A 24,137-nucleotide genomic window follows, 5' to 3' on the forward strand; every position below is an offset into this window, starting at 1 on the left:
TAAATCAATGATTAATAATGAAAATAAATAAATAATAATCATTAAAAAATTAAATTATCAATCAATTCGGTCACAGAACACAGAAACCACCACCATTTCATCAGAATCTGTAACTGGGGGGAAAAATTTTTTTTTAGTAATTCATCGAATAATTAAATAATTAATCGATACATTGATTAATTGATTAATCAATAAATCAAAAATATCCTTGATAGCCACATCACTTGGTCACTCATGTCCAAATATTAGCTTCCGAGCTCAAAAGGTGCCTGAGATATTGGCCAAATGAGAAAGAAGATAAATAAATGATTAATAATGAAAATAAATAAATAATAATCATAAAAAAATTAAATTATTAATCAATTCGGTCAGAGAACACATAAACTACCACTATTTCATCAGAATCTGTAACTTTAAAAAAAAAAAATTTTTTGTCATTAATCAAATAATTAAATAATTAATCGATTAATTGATTAATTGATTAATTAATAAATCAAAAATAGCCTTTGCAGCCAAATCACCTGGTCATTGGCATGTCCAAATATCAGCTTCCTAACTCAAAAGGTGCCTGAGTTAATGGTCAGAAGAGAAAAGAAATTTAATTAATTAAATAAGTACTTAATTAATCGCTAATAATTAAATAACTCATCAACTAATTGATTAATCAAAAAACAAAAAATACCCTTTTTGACAAAGGACTTGCTCACTATTGTGCCGAAATTTCAGCTTCCTAGCTCAAAGGATGGCTGAGATATCGCCCGGACAAACAAACAAACAAACAAGAAAGAAAGAAAGAAAGAAAGAAAGAAAGAAAGAAAGCAAGAAAACAAACAACCAGAGTGAAAACTGAGTACTCCCTTTCAGCGTGCGTCACTGCCGAGCCCCCTTCGGTGCCCAGCAATGACGATTTGCAATGCCTGGAGATGGCATAGGAAAGGAGCGGTGTACAATAACCCTGGCATCATGAACTTCCTGGTCCGGTGTGTGCTCATTTGTGCCATGCTTTGTCACACATCTTCAGAATATTTGCTTTAAAATAGGATCACTGGCCCTGTAGCTTATCTAGGCCCTGGCCTAATGTTGTAGCCCAAATTTGGTGGCATTCTGCCTGGTGGGTCTGGAGAAGAGGATTTTTGAAGGAATTTACCAAGTCTGCCATTTTTGACCTACACAATGTCAGGTGACCGAAACGAGCTATGCAATACCCGTTACCAGTCTGGAGTGGAACCTTGCTGCCAAATTTCAGCCGGAGCGGCCCAGTGGTATGGCTGGATAAGTCGAAATAGGATACAGACGGACAGACAGACAGACAGACGCACGATGACAACACCTTATTATCTGGAATTCCGATTCCACATAAGGTAATAACTTAGCACATGGCTCTGTCTGCAATCCATCCGATACATTATCTGTCCTATAAGAGAGGCGTTTGTGTGTCTGTGTTTATCTGTGTCGCCATTTTTTTTTTCAGAGGTGGCCAAATAGATCTTTGTCAAATTTTCAGAGGTTCCCTACCCTGTCCTAATGTTGTCTTAGTGAGTGCAGGGGAATGTTTTCAGAAAATAAACTTGTAGAAAAAAAAATTGGATTTTTGGAGGGATTTTTTAAATCGCTCATAGCACCTAAGGCTTTGTGGGTATGTGAAAGCTAATACTAAATGACCTCAGACCCCATTACCTAGTGGGAAAGGAAAGGAATGGCAGGTAAAAAGAGGGGCAGGGGGTCTGTGAGTATTAAACAGCTTCGAGATAGAAATATGAGACCATGAGGTGGAGGTTTGCTACAGTCGGGTAGAAGAACTAGAAGGTAATATAGCACGAGACAACATATTTGGGAAGGTAGTTTTTGAGGAAAATGATGGGGGACAAATCAGTGGAGGTTGAACATTAAGCTTGGACTTTGGGAGGATAACAAAGTGGGTTTTTTGGAGAATGTGTAGGTGGTGAATATTGACTGTAAATGTAAACAGTCACAAAAAAGGATACATAGATATGTGTCGACAACTAAACTTAAAAAAAAAAACGAGTGTTGTCTTTATGACAGTTGCGGGCCAGAAAGTGTCTGCAGAATTTCCTAGACTGTCGGTTGTTTCTTTCGGGAAACATGATTGATTTCTAAGAGGTGGTAAAACGAATGTGCTTTTCCTCGATATTTACCTTGGCAACCTCACATGCTTATATTATTATTAGTCAACAATGACGCATCATGTATCCAGAAGTGGTCATAAATAAATTGTCCCACCAACCTCTCCCTACTCGACTGTAGGTATACTCCCAACTTATTTATCTTCAAGTGAAAGTGACGTCAAATTAAAAAAATGAAGAATTTCTATTCATGATCCTTGGTGCATTTTTTACGGCGTAGTCCGGAGGGCAATGCCATCTGGAACAGCGTTTGTCTGTCTGTCCGGTGTATGTACGTACAGTCGCACATATGTCCCTTCCGCCGGCATTTTGTGGGTGTATTCCATTTAAAATTCGTTTTGTCTCCAATCGTTGATCTGATTGACCAAATTTTTACCATAAGAGCTCCTCCTCCTGAAGAATTTTTTAAATAATTATGACGTCACAGGTCATAATGTGCCTCGGGGTACACTGCCTTGGGGTACACGCGCCATTTTGGAAAAAATGAAAAACTTTGCACCTCTATATCTCCGAAACCGCTCCATGGAAAAAATTGAAACGTTGCTCATTGTAAATAACTCCCCATGGGGAATAACATATGTTAATGATGATGTCATAGGTGCCTCCATTATGATGTCATAAATCGACATGTAGAACTCTTGATCCGATGAGTATGAAAGTTCTTGAGTGTGATCTAGAGATAAATTGGTTGGAAAAAAAAATTGATGGGGTCATCGGTCACGTGGTTAGGGTTAGGGTTAGGGTTAGGCCCTTGATTTCTTTAGCGTGATCTAGGGATAAGTTTATTGAGAAAAAAAGATGATGACCTCATTGGTCATGTCGATTGGCAGCCATAATTGTACGGTTTAGCCTGCAAGGCAATGCCATCTGGAACAGTATTTGTCTGTCCATCCGGTGTATGTATGCGTGTCCCTCACAAGCATCCACCAATCAGAGCTAAGAATCTGGTCACATGACAGGGGGACAGCAGATCCTCCACTCAGCAGATCCAAGCCCGGCTACACAGTTGTTAGACTATACTGTGTATCGGTCTTGGTCAACTCTGACTCTGTCTGAAAAATGCACCATTAAACATAAAATAAAAAGATTCCTCTGCATTATTGGAGGCAGCCATGTCTTCCACACGATTGGTGAAAATGCAGCTTTGACATCACATCCGTTTCATCGCCAATACAGGACTTTAAAAATTACGAAATACACACAATAATGCTTTATGCGCTTGCACAGAATCCCCTAGCAACAGCGTCCATCAGGGGCACGCTAAAATATTTTGTGTGTGCGAGATAAGGATTATTAGGTAGAATCGCCTCTCAAATTTAAATGGCGATAAATATGACGGATAACGAACGGATACTTCTCGGATTTCCTATATTTACTTGAGTCCAAAGTGCATCCAGGTACACAAAAATTATGGTTAGCCATCTTACAATTGCCACTCCTTCGTTAAAATGCTGAAATTTTTTTTGCAAGACTATTTGATTTACAGATTTCGCCCTTGATAGCGGCAGGTTAAAAGTGCCCCGGTTAGAGGAAGTGAATCACTGAACACGCACACACAGCGCATGCTCAAAAGGCCTCGTTTAGGTTCATACATCATTTTGAAAGTCCCGTATTGTGGACCCGTAAACCCATAAATGACATCACATCTGATGTCACATGAAGGGCAGCAAATGCCTTCATAAGTAACACACCACAAAGTTTCAAAATTAAACAAGAAGAAGAAGATGTAAAATGGCATAGCCCCCGCCATTGTTTAAATCATTTTGCTGTACGGAGTTAAAGGCCGTCAGTCGGCCATCTTTGATCGGATGACAAAATAAAATGTTCTGCATATGTATACTCTCATGTATTGTCTTCGTGTCAAGTTTGAAGAAAATCGGTCCATGCATGTTCGGAAATGGATGGGGACACGTTTAAGTAAGAAAATGCCGCCAGAAAATGGCCATCTTGGATCTGATCTCGAAAAAAATGACGTGCATATGTAACCCATCATTCATTATCTGTGTGCCAAGATTGAACAAGATTGGTAAATGCAGGTCCGAGAAATGGCTGAGGACGTGTTCAACATCGGGTTTCTTTACAACTAAAATGGCCGCTGCAGCCATGTGGTTTAAATGGCAGATGGCTCTGCACATCTGGTGGATGAGAGTCCAGTCGACTCCAACAACACGGGCGGAAGAGGGTGAATTCCCCAACGGCCAGCAGAGGGACAGAGAGGAGTGGCGACCCCCCCCCCCGTCTATACTACACACTTACTCGTGTGTACCAGCCATAGAAAGGCAATATGATGGCAAACACGGCATCATTGCCCGAGGAGACTCGACATCATCAAAGCAAATAATTTATTTGTTGGAAGGTGTAGCTATACCGGGCATTGCAAATGAGTCTTTTGGTAATCAAAATCTCTTAAACGCACTTAAATGAAGCTGCAAAATTATCCTTATTGCTTCCTTTGTGAAAACAAGGATTGACTAAATCATGTTCAAAAACGCAGGGGTTAAAAAAAAACATTTATTATTCCACTTTCCTTTGCAATGTGCTTTATATACAGATACTGACATTTCAAGTATCACATCTTCAAACTAATTGCTGTTCAGAGGCATAAATCGATCACTAACTTTGGCCTTCAATGAGGGCAAATAATAATGATTGGCGAACGAAAATCAATAGGTAACTGAGAAAATCTCACAATGATCTCATGGGGGATGCATGCTTTGAGCAGAAATCCAAGGCTATTGGCAAAAGTCCTTTTGCTTTCCGCTTCCATGTATTAGTCTTCCATCTTTAGTTTCCGGAGGTCACCAAAGTCATCTTTTGCCAAACGCTGCACACAGACGTATACCAAAAGTAAACGGTATGGTTATTTTTGTGAAGAAAACTGTAAATTAGAATGACGACACAATAATAATTGCTACACCAGACTTGGGGATGTAATGGTTGGAGCGTCTGCTCTGAATCTGGAAGGTAGGTGGTTGGAACCCCGGCCAAGTCATACCAAACACTTAAGAATGGTATGTGCTGCTTCCTTGTTTGAGGCGCAGCATTTAAAAAGGATAGAGAAAACACAAAATACCATACATTGGTAATAATAGCACAGGACTTGATGGACCGAATTGCCACCTGTGTTGAAATTCCTTATAAGTTCGTATTATTATGATGAAAAACAGAAGAAAATGAAAGTAACACATCATAATCCACTAAATCAAAATAGATAGTAAAATAGTTACAAAAACAGAACAAGAAAGAGCAATCAGAGATTGCAGACCCTCGCCCGGACGTGTTTGTGTGGTGTATTTTGCGTCGTGTTTATTAGCTGCTGTGTTTGTGTGGTTTAGTGATTATCTAGATTTATGTTCAATCCAATATGGCCGCCGAACCATGTGATCGATGACGTCGTAAATTTAATTCCCCTGTACAATCTTTGTGTGGAATGCAGATCATGCTCAAGAAATTTCAAACTGATCGGATCAAGCGTTCTACTTGTCTAATTATGACGTCATAATGAAGGCACCGATGACATCTTCCTGAATATATGTTGTTCCCCATGGGGAGTTCTTGACAATGAGCCATGTTTCAATTTTTCCATGGAGCGGTTTCGGAGACATAGAGGTGCAATTTTTTCGGTTTTTCCAAGATGGCGCCCTACCACGTGATCTATGACAATAATAATAATTATTAAAATCTACAGGAGGAGACGCTCCTATAGTGAAAATTTCGTGTCAATCGGACCAAGGGTTGCAGAGAAAAGCATACTCACGTTATGTGCGGAAAAACAAACAGACAGACAAACAAACAAACAAACAGACCCAAATGCAATACCCCATCGTCAATTGAGTACTCAATAATAACATTAATTATTGAGTTGTTTAAAGCATTATGAAAAACTAGACCGACACTCTTTGAAGTCACGATGTCGACCGATATGCCTCGGCCCACATTATTACATCATTATAATACTTGTACCAAGTTTTAATCTAAATCTCTTAAGCTGTTCTGAAGTTATCACATTTTACCTGACATTACCACTGACCTTTGACCTCTTGATGGCATAATCCAATTAGTTCATCGTTGCATCATACGTACTGATACCAAGTTTGCTCAAAATTCCATCACTTGTTCACAAGTTTGTGTGGCAACATCAATTTTACTTAACATGACCTCTGACCTTTGACCTCTTGACTCCAAAATCCAACCGGTTTATCTTTGCATCATAAATACTTATACCAAGTTTGTTCAAAATCCCATCACCGGTCCACAAGTTAGAACAGTAACAGAATTTCTACATAACGGGACCTCTGACCTTTGACCTCTTCACCCCCAAATCTAACCAGTTCATCTTTTCATCATTATACATCTCTAACGAGTTTGACTTAGATTCCTTCCGCCATTCTTAAGTTATCACGGTAACGAAAACCTATCATGAACGGACGGACGGACAGCTGGACAGACAACCCGAAAGCATAACGCCTCCAGCGACTTCGTCTTCTGAAGCATAACAAAGTAGAATGTGACGGAAATGTGTCAATGGATATGCTTCGGCCCACATTAGATGTCAACTCACTGTTATGTTTGATGCTAATTAAGGTCACATGAAAAATTAAAGGTCCCTTGAGTTAGAGGGAGAAGACAGATAAGTATAAGAATTCAAATTCAGATGTTTTGACTCGAGTTATGGTTTGAAAAAGGATTTTTTGGGGAAACATGACCTTTGACCCGTTCAACCTAAAATAGAATCAGTTCATCTTTTTTTTTTTCTTTTTTTTTTGTATACAAGATAGAGGCTCGTGTAAGAACTAACATTAATCACAAGAAGAAAAAAACGGACACATAAAACATATAATAAAGGGAGCGGGAGACAAGATGGTGGAAGAGAGGGAAGCACACAAGTACAACATTTGAGAGCAAGGACATCGGGAGATCTGTGGGAGGGAGAGTGCTTGGGGGGAGGAGGCGTGGGAAGGTGGGGGGGGGGGGGGGGGTAAGAGAAGTATAAAACACATGGACACTGCAAGGACCTCCAGGAAAGAAGTTGGTATTTCAAAAAAGTGGATCTGGGGTGAATTAACGGGGGTAGAAAAGATCAAGGTTTTGGATGGGGGAAGATAAGAGATGGTGGTGAACAGCTGTTTTAGAGATCTGGAGGGAGGAGTGGGATTGAAGGGAGTGTGGGAGTTTGTTCCAGAAGCGGGAGAAAAGAGGATTGAAGGAGTGAAGGTGAGCAGAGAGTCTTGATTTTGGCAGTTTAACCATAAGAGGGTTGCAGGTAGATCTTGTGCGACCTGCAGGAATATTTGGGGGACGGAGCCCAGAGAGGGCTGGGGGGGGGCAAGGCCAGAGAGGAGTCGGTAGAAGACGGAAAGACCACCAACCTGCCTGCGGTGAGTGAGTGAAAGGCCCTTGGAGTTAGCTTCATTGCGGGAGATTCAAATGATTCTGAAAGCTTTAGTTTCAACAGCGTGAAGACGAGCTAGGTGTGAGGCAGGAGCACCAGCCCAGAGGGGAGAACAGTATTCCATTGAGCTGCAGATGAAAGCCTTGTATGTGGTGAGGAGCTCAGGTGTGCCAAGGAAGGACTTCGCACGACGGAGGATGCCCAGTCGGCGACTGGCTTTGGAGGCCAGTTTGGAAATGTGGTTTTCCCAGGAAAGATCATGGCAGATTGTGAGACCCAAAAGCTTGAGTGACAGAACTTCTTGGAGAGGATTGTTCAGAAAGTGGATGGGAGGGTTGTCCAGTCGATCTTTTCGGAGAAACATAGTGAGAGTGTGAGATTTGTCAGGATTGAAAGACATGTTCCACTTGTTTGCCCAGTCTGTGATTTTGTCCAGGTCTGCAGAGAATGAGGAGGCTGCAGACTGCCGATCTGAGGGATGAGGAATGGAGCGGCAGAGAGTGGAGTCATCAGCAAAGAGATGGAGAGGATTTTCCAGAGAGTCAGAGAGATCATTGATGAAGACCAGAAAAAGCACAGGGCCCAGAACACTGCCTTGGGGAACTCCAGCCTGAACAGGAAGAGGAGATGAGAGAAACCCATTCAGGGCCACACGTTGACTACGACCAGAGAGGAGGTCCACAATCCATGAGTGGAGATTTCCATGGATACCATCGGAGGAGAGTTTGGTGAGCAGAGCGGGGTGCCAGACCGTATCGAAGGCACGTGATATGTCAAGGGAGACAGCTCTAATTTCCTGTTTGGCATTGAGGACCTCCATCGATTGTTAAACTCCATCCATTGATCTCCATCTTTGTATTACAGTCCATAGTTATGCCAAGTTTGGTCCAAATCTCTTCAGCGGTTCATACATTATGGAGGTAATGAAAATCTGATACTTCCACCTAAATGTCACTTTGACCTTTAAATGGCCTTTGACCCTTTAAACCAAAAATCGAAACCGTTCATTTTGCATCACAATACACCTTTCTCGGAAGTTTGTTCGAAAAAAATGCCTTTCGTGGTTCACAAGATATTGCGGTAACAAAAATTGATCACGGACTGAAGGACACACAGACGGATAGACGGACACACAGACGGATAGACGGACACAAAGACGGATAGACGGGCAACCCAAAAAGGTAATGCCTTCGGCGGTGGAGGCATAAAAAGAAACCAAGGCAAAAGTGAAGGAATGCATGGGGAAGTCACTTTTTGTTATTTTTGTTTCATTGTATTTTGTCATGGGCTTTGTACTGATAGTTCATGTTGAAGTTCAACTGTGACACGTCAACCTGACCAAGCTTTCCTGCTGATTGGCCAACATATTCAAGGAACGTTGATGTCGACTCACTGCAGGAGTTTGATGTTGTCACTGTAACTGGAGCTTAAACAATTACAGCAATGGCTAGATTTTACTCAAGGCAGCAGATGCCATATTGTACTCTCTGAATGAACCTTCATTCACTTAAGGAGGTTTGTATGAACTCCGTCACACGATTGACGAAAATGTTAAAACAGGCTTTAAATTGATTTGAGTAGTGGAGCAATATCTCCATATTACATACGCAAAAAGTGCAGAGATTTTAAAGCACCCACCTCCTCCCCCCCCCCCCCCCCCCCCCCCCCCATCAACCATTCCTCTTCTTTTGATAGACATGGCAGCGCTACCAGCAGATAAATGCGCTCTGACACATGTTACAATGTACAAGCATCACGTGGATTGCAGCTCACCCTGTCTTTCCACCACAACTTGTGGAACAACGCTTTGCTTTTATAGCCACTTCCACCGGTGCCAAGATCATTGCCTGAAAATGTAACCATCTCTTCCTCCTCATCCCCTTCCATGATGGCACAGCTGTCTACGGCCGGAAGCTCATCGTCCCTCGTCTTGTCGCTCATCGTCACCAGACTCATGTACTTGTACTCGAGACTGCGAAGCACACACACAGCCGCGTGTGTCATACGGCCTGTTTTTTTTATACAACAGCATTAAAGGATCAAACTTTCAGGACAATACATGTAATACGGCATGGTCATGCAATGATAATTGGGGGAAATTTTTCTGAGAATGTTGTTTAAGGAAATAGGAGTAATGGTAACAATAACACAACCACAATGCAGACCTTCAGGCAGGTTTCATACATCTCTGCATAGACAACTAGAACGGCACTTGGTACAGTACACAACCTGTTTTGTATCCACTGATAGGCCGGATCTGGATTCGGACCTGAAACAAAATCGAATCTGCTTGTTCTTGTCACCGAACAAACTCATCCACCAAGTTTAGTCATAACTCGTCCACAACTTTTAAAAACATCACACTATATATCGGTTTTAGCCCGATCTCTCAATGGTGAAGAATCACTTAGAAATTAAATAATTCTCGTATCCGAATCCAAATTCAGATCTTCACCAAAATCGAATCGATTAGTCCTTGTAACACACCCAACCTGTCCACCAAGTTTCGTCTAAACCCGTCCATAACTTTTTGAGATATCGTGCTATCTATCAGTTTTAACCCGATCGCTCAATGGTGAAGAATCAACTTCAGAATTAAATAATTCCCGTGTCCGAATCCAAATTCAGATCTTCACGAAAATCGAATCGATTCGTCCTTGTCACACACCCAACCGGTCCACGAAGTTTCGTCCAAATCTGTCGACAACTTTTTGAGATATCCTGCTATGTATCGTTTTTGGCCCGATCTCCCAATGGTGAAGAATCACATTAAAAATTAAATAATTATTGTATCCGAATCCATAATCAGATCTTCACAAAAATCGAATCGATTCTTCCTTGTCAGACACACAACCTCTCCACAAAGTTTCATCCAAACCCGTCCATAACTTTCTGAGATATCATGCTATGCATCGGTTTTGGCCCGATCACTCAATAGTCATCATTTTCATCATTTTCATCCGCAGCTCAATGGAATACTGCTCTCCCCTCTGGGCTGGTGCTCCTGCCTCACACCTAGCTCGTCTTCACGCTGTTGAAACCAAAGCATTCAGAATCATTGGAATCTCCCGCGATGAAGCTAACTCCAAGGGCCTCTCACTCACTCACCGCAGGCAGGTTGGTGGTCTTTCCATCTTCTACCGACTCCTCTCTGGCCTTGCCCCCCCAGCTCTCTCTGGGCTCTGTCCCGCAAATATTCCTACAGGTCGCACAAGATCTGCCTGCAACCCTCTTATGGTCAAACTGCCAAAATCAAGACTTTCTGCTCACCTTCACTCCTTCATTCCTCTCTTCTCCGGCCTCTGGAACAAACTCCCTCACTCTCTTCAATCCCACTCCACCCTCCAGGTCTTTAAAACTGCTGTTCACCACCATCTCTTATCTTCCCCCATCCAAAACCTTGATCTTTTCTACCCCTGCTAATTTCACCCCAATTCCACTTTTTTGAAATACCAACTTCTGTCCTGGAAGTCCTTGGTGTCCTGGTGTTTTATACTTCTCCCTCCACCCCCCCCCCCTTCCCACGCCTCCTCCCCCCAAGCCCTCTCCCTTCCACACATCTCCCTGCTCTCAAATGTTGTGTTTGTGTGCTTCCCCTTCTCTCCCCATCTTGTTTTCCGCTCCCTCTTTTTGTGTGTTTTGTTTGTCTGGTTGATTTGTTTGTGAAGTAAATGTTAGCTCTTTCACGAGCCTCGATTCAGTATACAAAATAAAATAAAATAAAATAAAAAATGGTGAAGAATCAACTTCAGAATTAAATAATTCTCGTGTCCGAATCCATATTCAGATCTTCACCAAAATCGAATGGATTAGTCCTTGTCACACACCCAACCGCTCCACCAAGTTTCATCCAAGTCCGCCCATAACCTTTTGAGATATCCTGCTATGTATCGGTTTTAGCCCGATCACTCAATGGTGAAGATTCGACTTCAGAATTAAATAATTATCATATCTGAATCCACATTCAGATCTTCACCAAAATCGAATCGATTCGTCCTCGTCACACACACAACCTCTCCACAAAGTTTCATCCAAATCCGTCCACAACATTTTGAGATGTCCCGCTATGTATCGTTTTTGGCCCCAATCTCCCAATGGTGAAGAATTACTTTAAAAATTCTACTAGCCGGATCCGAATCCGGATCTTCACCAAAATCGAATCATTCGTCGGTGTCACATATGCTACATCTCTGCCAAATTTCGTCCGAATCCGTCCACAACTTTTTGAGATATATTGTTCACAGGCAAACAGACAGACAGAGGTGAAAACATGACCTCCATCCACCTTCGGTGGTGGAGGTAAAAAGGGTTCGAAAGATTATGCAGGTGGATGCAAACAAATAAATTAATTAATAATTGATGAGAAGTTCAAAATCCTGTGCATTCACATCAGGAAGTCATTTAGATAAAGTCACTCCGACATGGAGATACTTACAGACTACAGTACTAGTCTAGTAGGAAGACTAGGTCCCCCTGCACCCCCCGGAGATATACTTCTAATCAGTGTTTCTAGATTGGAAAAAATGTGTAGAAAATGACTAGCTATGGCCCCAAGCTGAAAAAATGTCCCACATACCATTTTTATGCAAATTACTGCTGCCATTATCAAAAAAACGATTTTTGACATATCTCAGCCAATATTGCAGATAATTGAAAAATGAAGGTGTCTAGACCCATGTTTTGAAGGGCATAGATCATGATAGAACTATTCATAACATGATTACATGTGTCTATGGTATACTAGTATGCATATTAATGCTGTAATTACAAAATAATCAGTTTTACAAATGATAAGGATACGTTAATACTGCAGATAACTTAACATGGTACATAAGGGGTCTAAACCCAGGTATTTTCAAGGTTAAATGTCAACAAGATGCTCCTGAGTCTTGCATAGGGGCGGGACATTGGCAGTAACATTGGTACCACTCAACTTTTCTTCCCACCATTGACTTTGTATTGCGAGAGATTTTCACTTGCTTATTTAAAGGTTTCTCACCCAGCCCACGTAAAATCTACCAACTCCTGCTGTTAACTCCCAAACATATTTTTTTATGTTATCCAATCACAGTGCAGAAATGACAGACTAGAGATCCAAATTAGTGCTGCTATAGCTGCCATTTTACATTTCCATCCATGTAACATGCGCGCTCGCGCGCTCGTATCAATTGGTAACGTTGATGTTATTGAATACCTCAGTTGAAAGTTCAGTCTTCCATTCCATCTGTGTGTTGTTCTTGGTATTCATCCTCCAATCTAGCCAGGTAAGATGCTAACTATAATGTTACTCACACTCTTGACTTCAGTTTCTGCATGAAATCATAAACAGGCAGAATAACAGCTGAGCCAGCTAGCACCATGTTAGCTAACGTTAAAGCTAGCCTCATCTATGTACAGTATGTTCCTAATGTCGGTGTAACTTAAACTTTTGTTAATGCCAAACATGAGACATATCTGTTGACTTCTGTATATGAATTGAACCAGAAAGAGGCACGACAGCTGAGCTAGCTACAGTAACTTAGCACAATGTTTCATTGGCCTAGATAGCTAACGTTAGTGTGGAAGAATTTAGATGTTTTAGCTATTAGCACTTTTGATGCCACTAAACATGGTTTAGTCAGCTAAAAAGTACCCTAGTGTAGAACATGACTCAGAACCTCTGTTACCTCACTGAAAACTCAGAGCCTCCTTTCACAGGCACTTTTAACATCATTCGTGATTTCTTATTTGTCATTTAACAGTGATGGTAGACATCGACAGCAAGCATGCCCAAAAGAAAACGGAGTGTAGAACCTGCAGCCCAAAGCTCTCCTCCTACATGCATCCTTCATGTACCATCCATGTCTGATCATGGGGATTTCACGCCCCTCCGTAAAATTAAAGGATCTGCTTCAGAAAAACTGCAACTGCTTCAAAAGATCCGGGATAGACGTCTCAACCAACCGCATGACTCCCCATGTCGTATGCAATCAGTATGTGATCAGATCCCGGCAACTCTTCCTGATGACCTAGAAAGAGTAGGATATCACAGCAAGTGTTATAAGCACTTTGTCCGCCACTTTCATCGTCTGGGAGATGATACAGAACCAGAGCCATCAACCTCATCATGGCATCACTCTCCTCGTAAACCAGGAGGTTCTGCTGAACCCATCTTCCCGCCAGAGTGTATATTTTGTGAGAAAGTTGAGACCAAAGATGCTCATCGCAATACTGAGAGGCCTACAACCTTCCCATCCTTTAAAAACAAAGAAAATGCATGGGAGCAAATCGAAACACGGGCTGAGAAAATGGGTCTCTATCGACTCCATCGAAAGGTGAAAAACAAAGACCTCTTTGCATGTGAGGCCAAACACCATCCGTCATGTTTTAAAGCTTTCCGCACAGCATTCTACAACTATGAGCGTGCGATTCACAGAGCCGAAGCACCAAAGGAGCAGGCTTGCATGTCAGCCGCCCATGAAAAGGCATTCAACTCAGTACTGGAACACATTCAAACCCAGGTCATCCAGCAGAATAAAGTTCTACAGCTTTCTTCCTTGCGCTTGCTCTATGTCGAGGAACTGAAACTGAATGGATATGAGAACTCAAATTATCGGTCAGAGAAACTACTGAAACGCCTACAGAATGACCCAATCAAGGAGCATATCCACTTCACGAAGGTTGATCATGACAAATGTGATGTCATTTCTTTCTGGCTTGTGCACAGCTCAAACATAACAGTTTCCAATGCTCTCGCACGAGCATTCACACTCGGAAGCACAAACAAGAACCAAAATGTTGCCCTCCAACTTCGCCAGGGTATTCTACAGGCTTTCAGAGAGTGTAAAGACCAACCATGGCCACCAACAGCTGAAGACATGGAGCTCAATCCTGAAGACATCCTACCTCCAGACCTTGTCCGCTTTCTCAGCGTGCTAATGACTGGCAAGGAGGGCATCGAGACAGAAAAGGTGAAGCGTCTGGTCTTCTCCATTGGACAAGATCTGTGCCGTGCAGTGTCAGATGGAAAATGGAAGTTACCAAAGCACATTCTCCTCTGTGTGACTGTAAGGCACCTGTTCCGAAGCAAACAGCTCACCACAATACTACACAGGCTTGGACACTCTGAGAGCTACGATTTCGCCTTGGAGTTGGAAACTGCTCTCGCCAAGGTCCTGGATGAAGTCTCAACTTATCGTACACCACAAATTGTGACAGGAGAGGGCAACCTTGTATTCCACTGTGAGTGGGACAACTTGAATAAAACCACTACCAGTGTGCACGGCAGCAACATTGTAAACAGTGCTGGAGGAATCATGGTGCAGGAGGTCAAGCCCGGGTTCGAGAGCAGCAAGGACCGAATGCTACCTACCATCAATAGGTCACAACAGCGTAGCCTGAAGGTCGACACACCAAAAACTCTCCCACCCTTGCACTTTACTCGCGTTGGCCCGAAGTTCCCTGAAGGCTCATCATTCACACCGCCAGCAGAGAATGACACAGTCTATGCCACTACGATGCAAGAGTACTACATCTGGCTCTTCATCAGATACATCGGAAGCTGTGGCCTGCAGCCTGTGCCTGGGCTAGGGGGTTTCACCTCTGCAACTGGTTCTCCCCCACCCAGCAAATCAACAGTCGACTACTGCACGCCTATCCACCAACCGATCACAGACAACGCAGTTGTTCGTGAGCTACTGAAGCGTTCCGAGGCAGCAACTGCTGAGGTGGGTCAGAGATGGGTCCTGAATACATTTGATCTGGGTGTCTGCATGAAAGCCCTTCCCATCATCTGGCGCTGGCCAAATGAATTTGCTAGTCATGTAGTAACGATTGGACCCTTCCACACATCCATGAACTACATCGGGATGCTCACTGGACACAAGATGCGTGGTTCTGGATATGCAGAGATTCTCTTTGAGGCACAACTAGTAACAAGTGGATCTCTCAAAGGTGTTCTCAGTGGAAAGGCCTACGCAAAGTAGTTGTATAAATACACAAATAAAACTTTGTGTTAACGTCTGTGTAGACGGACCTTAATATGAGTCTATTATTTCGTAAAACTGTGATTATTTTGTAAATAAAGCACTAATTAGCATACTAGTATACCATAGACACATGTAATCATGTTATGAATAGTTCTATCATGATCTATGCCCTTCAAAACATGGGTCTAGACACCTTCATTTTTCAATTATCTGCAATATTGGCTGAGATATGTCAAAAATCGTTTTTTTGATAATGGCAGCAGTAATTTGCATAACAATGGTATGTGGGACATTTTTTCAGCTTGGGGCCATAGCTAGTCATTTTCTACACATTTTTTCCAATCTAGAAACACTGATTAGAAGTATATCTCCGGGGGGTGCAGGGGGACCTAGCCTTCCTACTAGACTATACATACTTTATTCAAGCCTCCCCTTGTTGTGCCAATAGAATAGGGGGCTTAAATAATGTATGTACAGTATCTCTATTTATATGTACAGTACCTAACAACTATAATCCATCCCTCTTTCCATACACAGGCCGCGAAACCTCTGGGATATTATCTATATACGTATTGTTGGGAGCTGGGTAGGTTTGTTGGGAGCTGGGTAGGTTTGTTGTGCGCTGGGTAGGTTTGTTGGGCGCTGGGTAGGTTTGTTGGGAGCTGGGTAGGTTTGTTGGGAGCTGGGTAGGTTTGTTGGGAGCTGGGTAGGTTTGTTGGGAGCTGGGTAGGTTTGTTGGGAGCTGGGTAGGTTTGTTGGGAGCTGGGTAGGTTTGTTGGGAGCTGGGTAGGTTTGTTGGGAGCTGGGTAGGTTTGTTGGGAGCTGGGTTGGTTTGTTGGGAGCTGGGTAGGTTTGTTGGGAGCTGGGTTGGTTTGTTGGGAGCTGGGTTGGTTTGTTGGGAGCTTGGTAGGTTTGTTGGGAGCTGGGTAGGTTTGTTGTGCACTGGGTAGGTTTGTTGGGAGCTGGGTAGGTTTGTTGGGAGCTGGGTAGGTTTGTTGGGAGCTGGGTAGGTTTGTTGTGCGCTGGGTTGGTTTGTTGGGAGCTGGGTAGGTTTGTTGGGAGCTGGGTAGGTTTGTTGGGAGCTGGGTAGGTTTGTTGGGAGCTTGGTAGGTTTGTTGGGAGCTGGGTAGGTTTGTTGGGAGCTGGGTAGGTTTGTTGGGAGCTGGGTTGGTTTGTTGGGAGCTGGGTAGGTTTGTTGGGAGCTGGGTTGGTTTGTTGTGCGCTGGGTTGGTTTGTTGGGAGCTGGGTTGGTTTGTTGGGAGCTTGGTAGGTTTGTTGGGAGCTGGGTAGGTTTGTTGTGCACTGGGTAGGTTTGTTGGGAGCTGGGTAGGTTTGTTGGGAGCTGGGTAGGTTTGTTGGGAGCTGGGTAGGTTTGTTGTGCGCTGGGTTGGTTTGTTGGGAGCTGGGTAGGTTTGTTGGGAGCTGGGTAGGTTTGTTGGGAGCTGGGTAGGTTTGTTGGGAGCTTGGTAGGTTTGTTGGGAGCTGGGTAGGTTTGTTGTGCACTGGGTAGGTTTGTTGGGAGCTGGGTAGGTTTGTTGGGAGCTGGGTTGGTTTGTTGTGCGCTGGGTTGGTTTGTTGGGAGCTTGGTAGGTTTGTTGGGAGCTGGGTAGGTTTGTTGTGCACTGGGTAGGTTTGTTGGGAGCTGGGTAGGTTTGTTGGGAGCTGGGTAGGTTTGTTGGGAGCTGGGTAGGTTTGTTGTGCGCTGGGTTGGTTTGTTGGGAGCTGGGTAGGTTTGTTGTGAGCTGGGTAGGTTTGTTGGGAGCTGGGTAGGTTTGTTGGGAGCTTGGTAGGTTTGTTGGGAGCTGGGTAGGTTTGTTGTGCGCTGGGTTGGTTTGTTGGGAGCTGGGTAGGTTTGTTGGGAGCTGGGTTGGTTTGTTGTGCGCTGGGTTGGTTTGTTGGGAGCTTGGTAGGTTTGTTGGGAGCTGGGTAGGTTTGTTGTGCACTGGGTAGGTTTGTTGGGAGCTGGGTAGGTTTGTTGGGAGCTTGGTAGGTTTGTTGGGAGCTGGGTAGGTTTGTTGTGCGCTGGGTTGGTTTGTTGGGAGCTGGGTAGGTTTGTTGGGAGCTGGGTTGGTTTGTTGTGCGCTGGGTTGGTTTGTTGGGAGCTTGGTAGGTTTGTTGGGAGCTGGGTTGGTTTGTTGTGCACTGGGTAGGTTTGTTGGGAGCTGGGTAGGTTTGTTGGGAGCTGGGTAGGTTTGTTGGGAGCTGGGTTGGTTTGTTGGGAGCTGGGTAGGTTTGTTGTGAGCTTGGTAGGTTTGTTGGGAGCTTGGTAGGTTTGTTGGGAGCTTGGTAGGTTTGTTGGGAGCTGGGTAGGTTTGTTGGGAGCTTGGTAGGTTTGTTGGGAGCTGGGTTGGTTTGTTGGGAGCTGGGTAGGTTTGTTGGGAGCTGGGTTGGTTTGTTGTGCGCTGGGTTGGTTTGTTGGGAGCTTGGTAGGTTTGTTGGGAGCTGGGTAGGTTTGTTGTGCACTGGGTAGGTTTGTTGGGAGCTGGGTAGGTTTGTTGGGAGCTGGGTAGGTTTGTTGGGAGCTGGGTTGGTTTGTTGGGAGCTGGGTAGGTTTGTTGTGAGCTTGGTAGGTTTGTTGGGAGCTTGGTAGGTTTGTTGGGAGCTTGGTAGGTTTGTTGGGAGCTGGGTAGGTTTGTTGGGAGCTGGGTAGGTTTGTTGGGAGCTGGGTTGGTTTGTTGTGCGCTGGGTTGGTTTGTTGGGAGCTTGGTAGGTTTGTTGGGAGCTGGGTAGGTTTGTTGTGCACTGGGTAGGTTTGTTGGGAGCTGGGTAGGTTTGTTGGGAGCTGGGTAGGTTTGTTGGGAGCTGGGTTGGTTTGTTGGGAGCTGGGTAGGTTTGTTGTGAGCTTGGTAGGTTTGTTGGGAGCTTGGTAGGTTTGTTGGGAGCTTGGTAGGTTTGTTGGGAGCTGGGTAGGTTTGTTGGGAGCTGGGTTGGTTTGTTGGGAGCTGGGTTGGTTTGTTGTGCGCTGGGTTGGTTTGTTGGGAGCTTGGTAGGTTTGTTGGGAGCTGGGTAGGTTTGTTGTGCACTGGGTAGGTTTGTTGGGAGCTGGGTAGGTTTGTTGGGAGCTGGGTAGGTTTGTTGGGAGCTGGGTTGGTTTGTTGGGAGCTGGGTAGGTTTGTTGTGAGCTTGGTAGGTTTGTTGGGAGCTTGGTAGGTTTGTTGGGAGCTTGGTAGGTTTGTTGGGAGCTGGGTAGGTTTGTTGGGAGCTTGGTAGGTTTGTTGGGAGCTTGGTAGGTTTGTTGGGAGCTGGGTTAGTTTGTTGGGAGCTGGGTAGGTTTGTTGGGAGCTTGGTAGGTTTGTTGGGAGCTGGGTTGGTTTGTTGGGAGCTGGGTAGGTTTGTTGGGAGCTGGGTAGGTTTGTTGGGAGCTTGGTAGGTTTGTTGGGAGCTTGGTAGGTTTGTTGGGAGCTTGGTAGGTTTGTTGGGAGCTGGGTAGGTTTGTTGGGAGCTGGGTAGGTTTGTTGGGAGCTGGGTTGGTTTGTTGTGCGCTGGGTTGGTTTGTTGGGAGCTTGGTAGGTTTGTTGGGAGCTGGGTAGGTTTGTTGTGCACTGGGTAGGTTTGTTGGGAGCTGGGTAGGTTTGTTGGGAGCTGGGTTGGTTTGTTGGGAGCTGGGTAGGTTTGTTGTGAGCTTGGTAGGTTTGTTGGGAGCTTGGTAGGTTTGTTGGGAGCTTGGTAGGTTTGTTGGGAGCTGGGTAGGTTTGTTGGGAGCTTGGTAGGTTTGTTGGGAGCTTGGTAGGTTTGTTGGGAGCTGGGTTGGTTTGTTGGGAGCTGGGTAGGTTTGTTGGGAGCTTGGTAGGTTTGTTGGGAGCTGGGTTGGTTTGTTGGGAGCTGGGTAGGTTTGTTGGGAGCTGGGTAGGTTTGTTGGGAGCTTGGTAGGTTTGTTGGGAGCTTGGTAGGTTTGTTGGGAGCTTGGTAGGTTTGTTGGGAGCTGGGTAGGTTTGTTGGGAGCTGGGTAGGTTTGTTGGGAGCTGGGTTGGTTTGTTGTGCGCTCGGTTGGTTTGTTGGGAGCTTGGTAGGTTTGTTGGGAGCTGGGTAGGTTTGTTGTGCGCTGGGTAGATTTGTTGGGAGCTGGGTAGGTTTGTTGGGAGCTGGGTAGGTTTGTTGGGAGCTGGGTTGGTTTGTTGGGAGCTGGGTAGGTTTGTTGTGCGCTGGGTTGGTTTGTTGGGAGCTTGGTAGGTTTGTTGGGAGCTGGGTAGGTTTGTTGTGCGCTGGGTAGATTTGTTGGGAGCTGGGTAGGTTTGTTGGGAGCTGGGTAGGTTTGTTGGGAGCTGGGTTGGTTTGTTGGGAGCTGGGTAGGTTTGTTGGGCTTGGTAGGTTTGTTGGGAGCTTGGTAGGTTTGTTGTGGGCTGGGTAGGTTTGTTGGGAGCTGGGTAGGTTTGTTGGGAGCTGGGTAGGTTTGTTGGGAGCTGGGTAGATTTGTTGGGAGCTGGGTAGGTTTGTTGGGAGCTGGGTAGGTTTGTTGGGAGCTGGGTAGGTTTGTTGGGCGCTGGGTAGGTTTGTTGGGAGCTTGGTATGTTTGTTGGGAGCTTGGTAGGTTTGTTGGGAGCTGGGTTGGTTTGTTGGGAGCTGGGTAGGTTTGTTGGGAGCTTGGTAGGTTTGTTGGGAGCTTGGTAGGTTTGTTGTGTGCTGGGTAGGTTTGTTGGGAGCTGGGTAGGTTTGTTGGGAGCTGGGTAGGTTTGTTGGGAGCTGGGTAGGTTTGTTGGGAGCTGGGTAGGTTTGTTGGGAGCTGGGTAGGTTTGTTGGGAGCTGGGTAGGTTTGTTGGGAGCTGGGTAGGTTTGTTGGGAGCTGGGTAGGTTTGTTGGGAGCTGGGTAGGTTTGTTGGGAGCTGGGTAGGTTTGTTGGGAGCTTGGTAGGTTTGTTGGGAGCTGGGTTGGTTTGTTGTGCACTGGGTAGGTTTGTTGGGAGCTGGGTAAGTTTGTTGGGAGCTGGGTAGGTTTGTTGGGAGCTGGGTTGGTTTGTTGTGCACTGGGTAGGTTTGTTGGGAGCTGGGTAGGTTTCTTGGGAGCTGGGTAGGTTTGTTGGGAGCTGGGTAGGTTTGTTGTGCGCTGGGTAGGTTTGTTGGGTGCTGGGTAGGTTTGTTGGGCGCTGGGTAGGTTTGTTGTGCGCTGGGTAGGTTTGTTGGGCGCTGGGTAGGTTTGTTGTGCGGTGGGTAGGTTTGTTGGGTGCTGGGTAGGTTTGTTGGGCGCTGGGTAGGTTTGTTGTGTGCTGGGTAGGTTTGTTGGGCGCTGGGTAGGCTTGTTGGGAGCTGGGTAGGTTTGTTGTGTGCTGGGTAGGTTTGTTGGGCGCTGGGTAGGCTTGTTGGGAGCTGAGTAGGTTTGTTGTGCGGTGGGTAGGTTTGTTGTGCGCTGGGTAGGTTTGTTTGGAGCTGGGTAGGTTTGTTGGGAGCTGGGTAGGTTTGTTGGGCGCTGGGTAGGTTTGTTGTGTGCTGGGTAGGTTTGTTGGGCGCTGGGTAGGCTTGTTGGGAGCTGAGTAGGTTTGTTGTGCGGTGGGTAGGTTTGTTGTGCGCTGGGTAGGTTTGTTTGGAGCTGGGTAGGTTTGTTGGGAGCTGGGTAGGTTTGTTGTGCGCTGGGTAGGTTTGTTGGGAGCTGGGTAGGTTTGTTGGGCGCTGGGTAGGTTTGTTGGGAGCTGGGTAGGTTTGTTGGGAGCTGGGTAGGTTTGTTGGGCGCTGGGTAGGTTTGTTGGGAGCTGGGTAGGTTTGTTGTGCGGTGGGTAGGTTTGTTGTGCGCTGGGTAGGTTTGTTGGGAGCTGGGTAGGTTTGTTGTGCGCTGGGTAGGTTTGTTTGGCGCTGGGTAGGTTTGTTGGGAGCTGGGTAGGTTTGTTGTGCGGTAGGTAGGTTTGTTTGGTGCTGGGTAGGTTTGTTGGGTGCTGGGTAGGTTTGTTGTGCGGTGGGTATGTTTGTTGTGCGCTGGGTAGGTTTGTTGGGTGCTGGGTAGGTTTGTTGGGAGCTGAGTAGGTTTGTTGTGCGGTGGGTAAGTTTGTTGGGTGCTGGGTAGGTCTGTTGGGACCTGTGTAGGTGTATTGGGCAAAATGCCAAAATTAGCCAAAATCAAAATGTGGAAACCTTCACCAATCAGTCGTTTAGACGTTCACACAAGCTAATGTTTTTCACTCAGGTGCCAAGAACAATTCGACGTACTTCCTGTTCTTGCGGTAGAAGATGCCAGTAATAATGAGCAAAGAGCAGGAAAAGAAGAATCCCAGAGCGATGCTCGTCTTCCCCAGGAGACCGATAAGCTCACAAGGCTGTTCAACCTCGTCTGGCAGCGCATCATCACCCACACAAAGCCGTGGAGTTCGCCAAATGTATTGAAGTCTCTGCAGCAAAAGCCATATCGCTGCATTATTACGGGCACATGGATTTGCACAAAATAATATCGCATTCCCTGAAATAGCTGTCATATTATGTGGAGTGAATTGTCAAATACAGTGCCCCCCGTAAGTATTGGAACTGTGAAGTCAAATTTGTTGTTATTGCCATGTACTCGAGAAATCTGGATTTGAGATCAAAAGATGAATATGAGGCAAGAGTGGAGAAGATCAGTTTTTATTTCTTGGTATTTCTTTGTATTTATGTTTCACCATTGTAGAATAATATCACTTTGTATGTTGAGTCCCCCCATTTTAGGTTAGCACATGTACTGGAAGAGATTAAGGTAAATTAAATTAAAGTACTATAATAGTTAATACTTGGTTACCTACCTCTTGCATTCAATAACTACATCGAGCATGTGACCCATCGACATCACCAAACTCTTGGGATCTTCCTTTGTGATGCTTTGCCAACCTTTACTGCAGCCATTTTGAGTTGTTGCTTGTGTAGAGGGTTTTCTAACTTTAGTCTCCTCTTCAGCAAGTGAAATGCCTGCTCCGTATTGGATTTAAATAAATCAGGAGATTGACTTGGCCAGTCTTAAACCTTCCACTTCCCCCCCTCCCCCTGATGAACTCCTTGGTTGCGCTGGCAGTGTGTTTTGGGGTTTTTGTTTGGCTGCATGGCGAAGTGCTGCCTAATGAGTTTGGAGTTATTTTCTTGTACATACAGTGCATTCAGAAAGTATTCGGACCCCTTCACTTTTTTCACATTTTGTTATGTTGCAGCCTGATGCTGAAATCGTTTAAATTCATTTTTTCCCTCATCAATCTACACTGAATACCCCAAAATGACAAAGACAAAACAGGGTTTTAGAAAGTTTTGCAAATTTATTAAAAAGAAAAAACCGAAAAACCACATTGACATAAGTATTCAGACCCTTTGCTATGACACTTAAATTTAGCTCAGGTGCCTCCCATTCCTCTTGATCATCTTTGAAATGTTTCTACACCTTGATTGGAGTCCACCTATGGTAAATTCAATTCATTGGACATGATTTGGAAAGGCACACACCTGTCTATATAAGGTCTCACAGCTGACAATGCATATCAGAGCAAAAACCAAGCCATGAGGTCCAAGGAACTGCCTGTAGAGCTCAGAGACAGGATTGTGTCGAGGCACAGATCTGGGGAAGCCGACAAAAAAATTCTGCTGCATTGAAGGTTCCCAAGAGCACAGTGGCCTCCATAATTCTTAGATGGAAGAAGTTTGGAACAACCAGGACTCTTCCTAGAACTGGCCGCCGGGCCAAACAGAAATCGGGGGAGACGGGCCTTGGTAAAAGAGGTGACCAAGAACCCGATGGTCACTCTGGCTGAGCTCCAGAGATCCTGTGTGGAGATGGGAGAAACTTCCAGAAGGACAACCATCACTGCAACACTCCACCGATCCGGGCTTTATGGCAGAGTGGCCAGACGGAAGCCTCTCCTCAGTGAAAGACACATGAAAGCCCGCTTGGAGTTTTCAAAAAAGCACCTAAAGGACTCTCAGACTGTGAGAAACAAGATTCTCTGGGCTTTCGTGTGTCTTTCACTGAGGAGAGGCTTCCGTCTGGCCACTCTGCCATGCAGCCCAGATCGATGGAGTGTTGCAGTGATGGTTGTCCTTCTGGAAGTTTCTCCCATCTCCACACAGGATCTCTGGAGCTCAGCCAGAGTGACCATCGGGTTCTTGGTCACCTCTCTTACCAAGGCCCTTCTCCCCCGATTGCTCAGTTTGGCCGGGCGGCCAGGTCTAGGAAGAGTCCTGGTTGTTCCAAACTTCTTCCATTTAAGAATTATGGAGGCCACTGTGCTCTTGGGAACCTTCAATGCAGCAGAATTTTTTTTGTACGCTTCCCCAGATCTGTGCCTCGACACAATCCTGTCTCTGAGCTCTGCAGGCAGTTCCTTCGACCTCATGGCTTGGTTTTTGCTCTGATATGCATCGTCAGCTGTGAGGCCTTATATAGACAGGTGTGTGCCTTTCCAAATCATGTCCAATCAAGTGAATTTACCACAGGTGGACTCCAATCAAGGTGTAGAAACATCTCAAAGATGATCAAGAGAAATGGGAGGCACCTGAGCTAAATTTCAAGTGTCATAGCAAAGGGTATGAATACTTATGTCAATGTGATATTTCAAGTTTTTTCTTTTTAATAAATTTGCAAAACTTTCTAAAATCCTGTTTTCTCTTGGTCATTATGGGGTATTGAGTGTAGATTGATGAGGGAAAAAATGAATTTAAACGATTTCAGCATAAGGCTGCAAATAACAAAATGTGAAAAAAG

General features: G+C 44.9%; 1 protein-coding gene across 2 annotated transcripts in view; it reads right to left on the reverse strand.

Annotated features, from left to right (window-relative positions):
- Positions 1-4,641: 4,641 nt before the first annotated feature.
- LOC137437050 (endosome/lysosome-associated apoptosis and autophagy regulator family member 2-like) overlaps positions 4,642-24,137 on the reverse strand; it is a 107,410-nt gene continuing 87,914 nt past the window's right edge. For both annotated transcript variants that reach the window (XM_068131379.2, XM_078786941.1), the window contains 3 exons: positions 21,635-21,813; positions 9,310-9,508; positions 4,642-4,968 (listed from right to left, as the gene is read on the reverse strand). In XM_068131379.2, the coding sequence (XP_067987480.2) occupies positions 4,915-4,968; positions 9,310-9,508; positions 21,635-21,813 (432 nt within the window). In that variant the 3' untranslated portion in view covers positions 4,642-4,914. The remainder of the gene's footprint in view (positions 4,969-9,309; positions 9,509-21,634; positions 21,814-24,137) is intronic.

Source organism: Myxine glutinosa, chromosome 11 (assembly GCF_964187855.1).
Source record: "Myxine glutinosa chromosome 11, kmMyxGlut1.1, whole genome shotgun sequence".
Lineage (NCBI taxonomy): Eukaryota > Metazoa > Chordata > Myxini > Myxiniformes > Myxinidae > Myxine > Myxine glutinosa.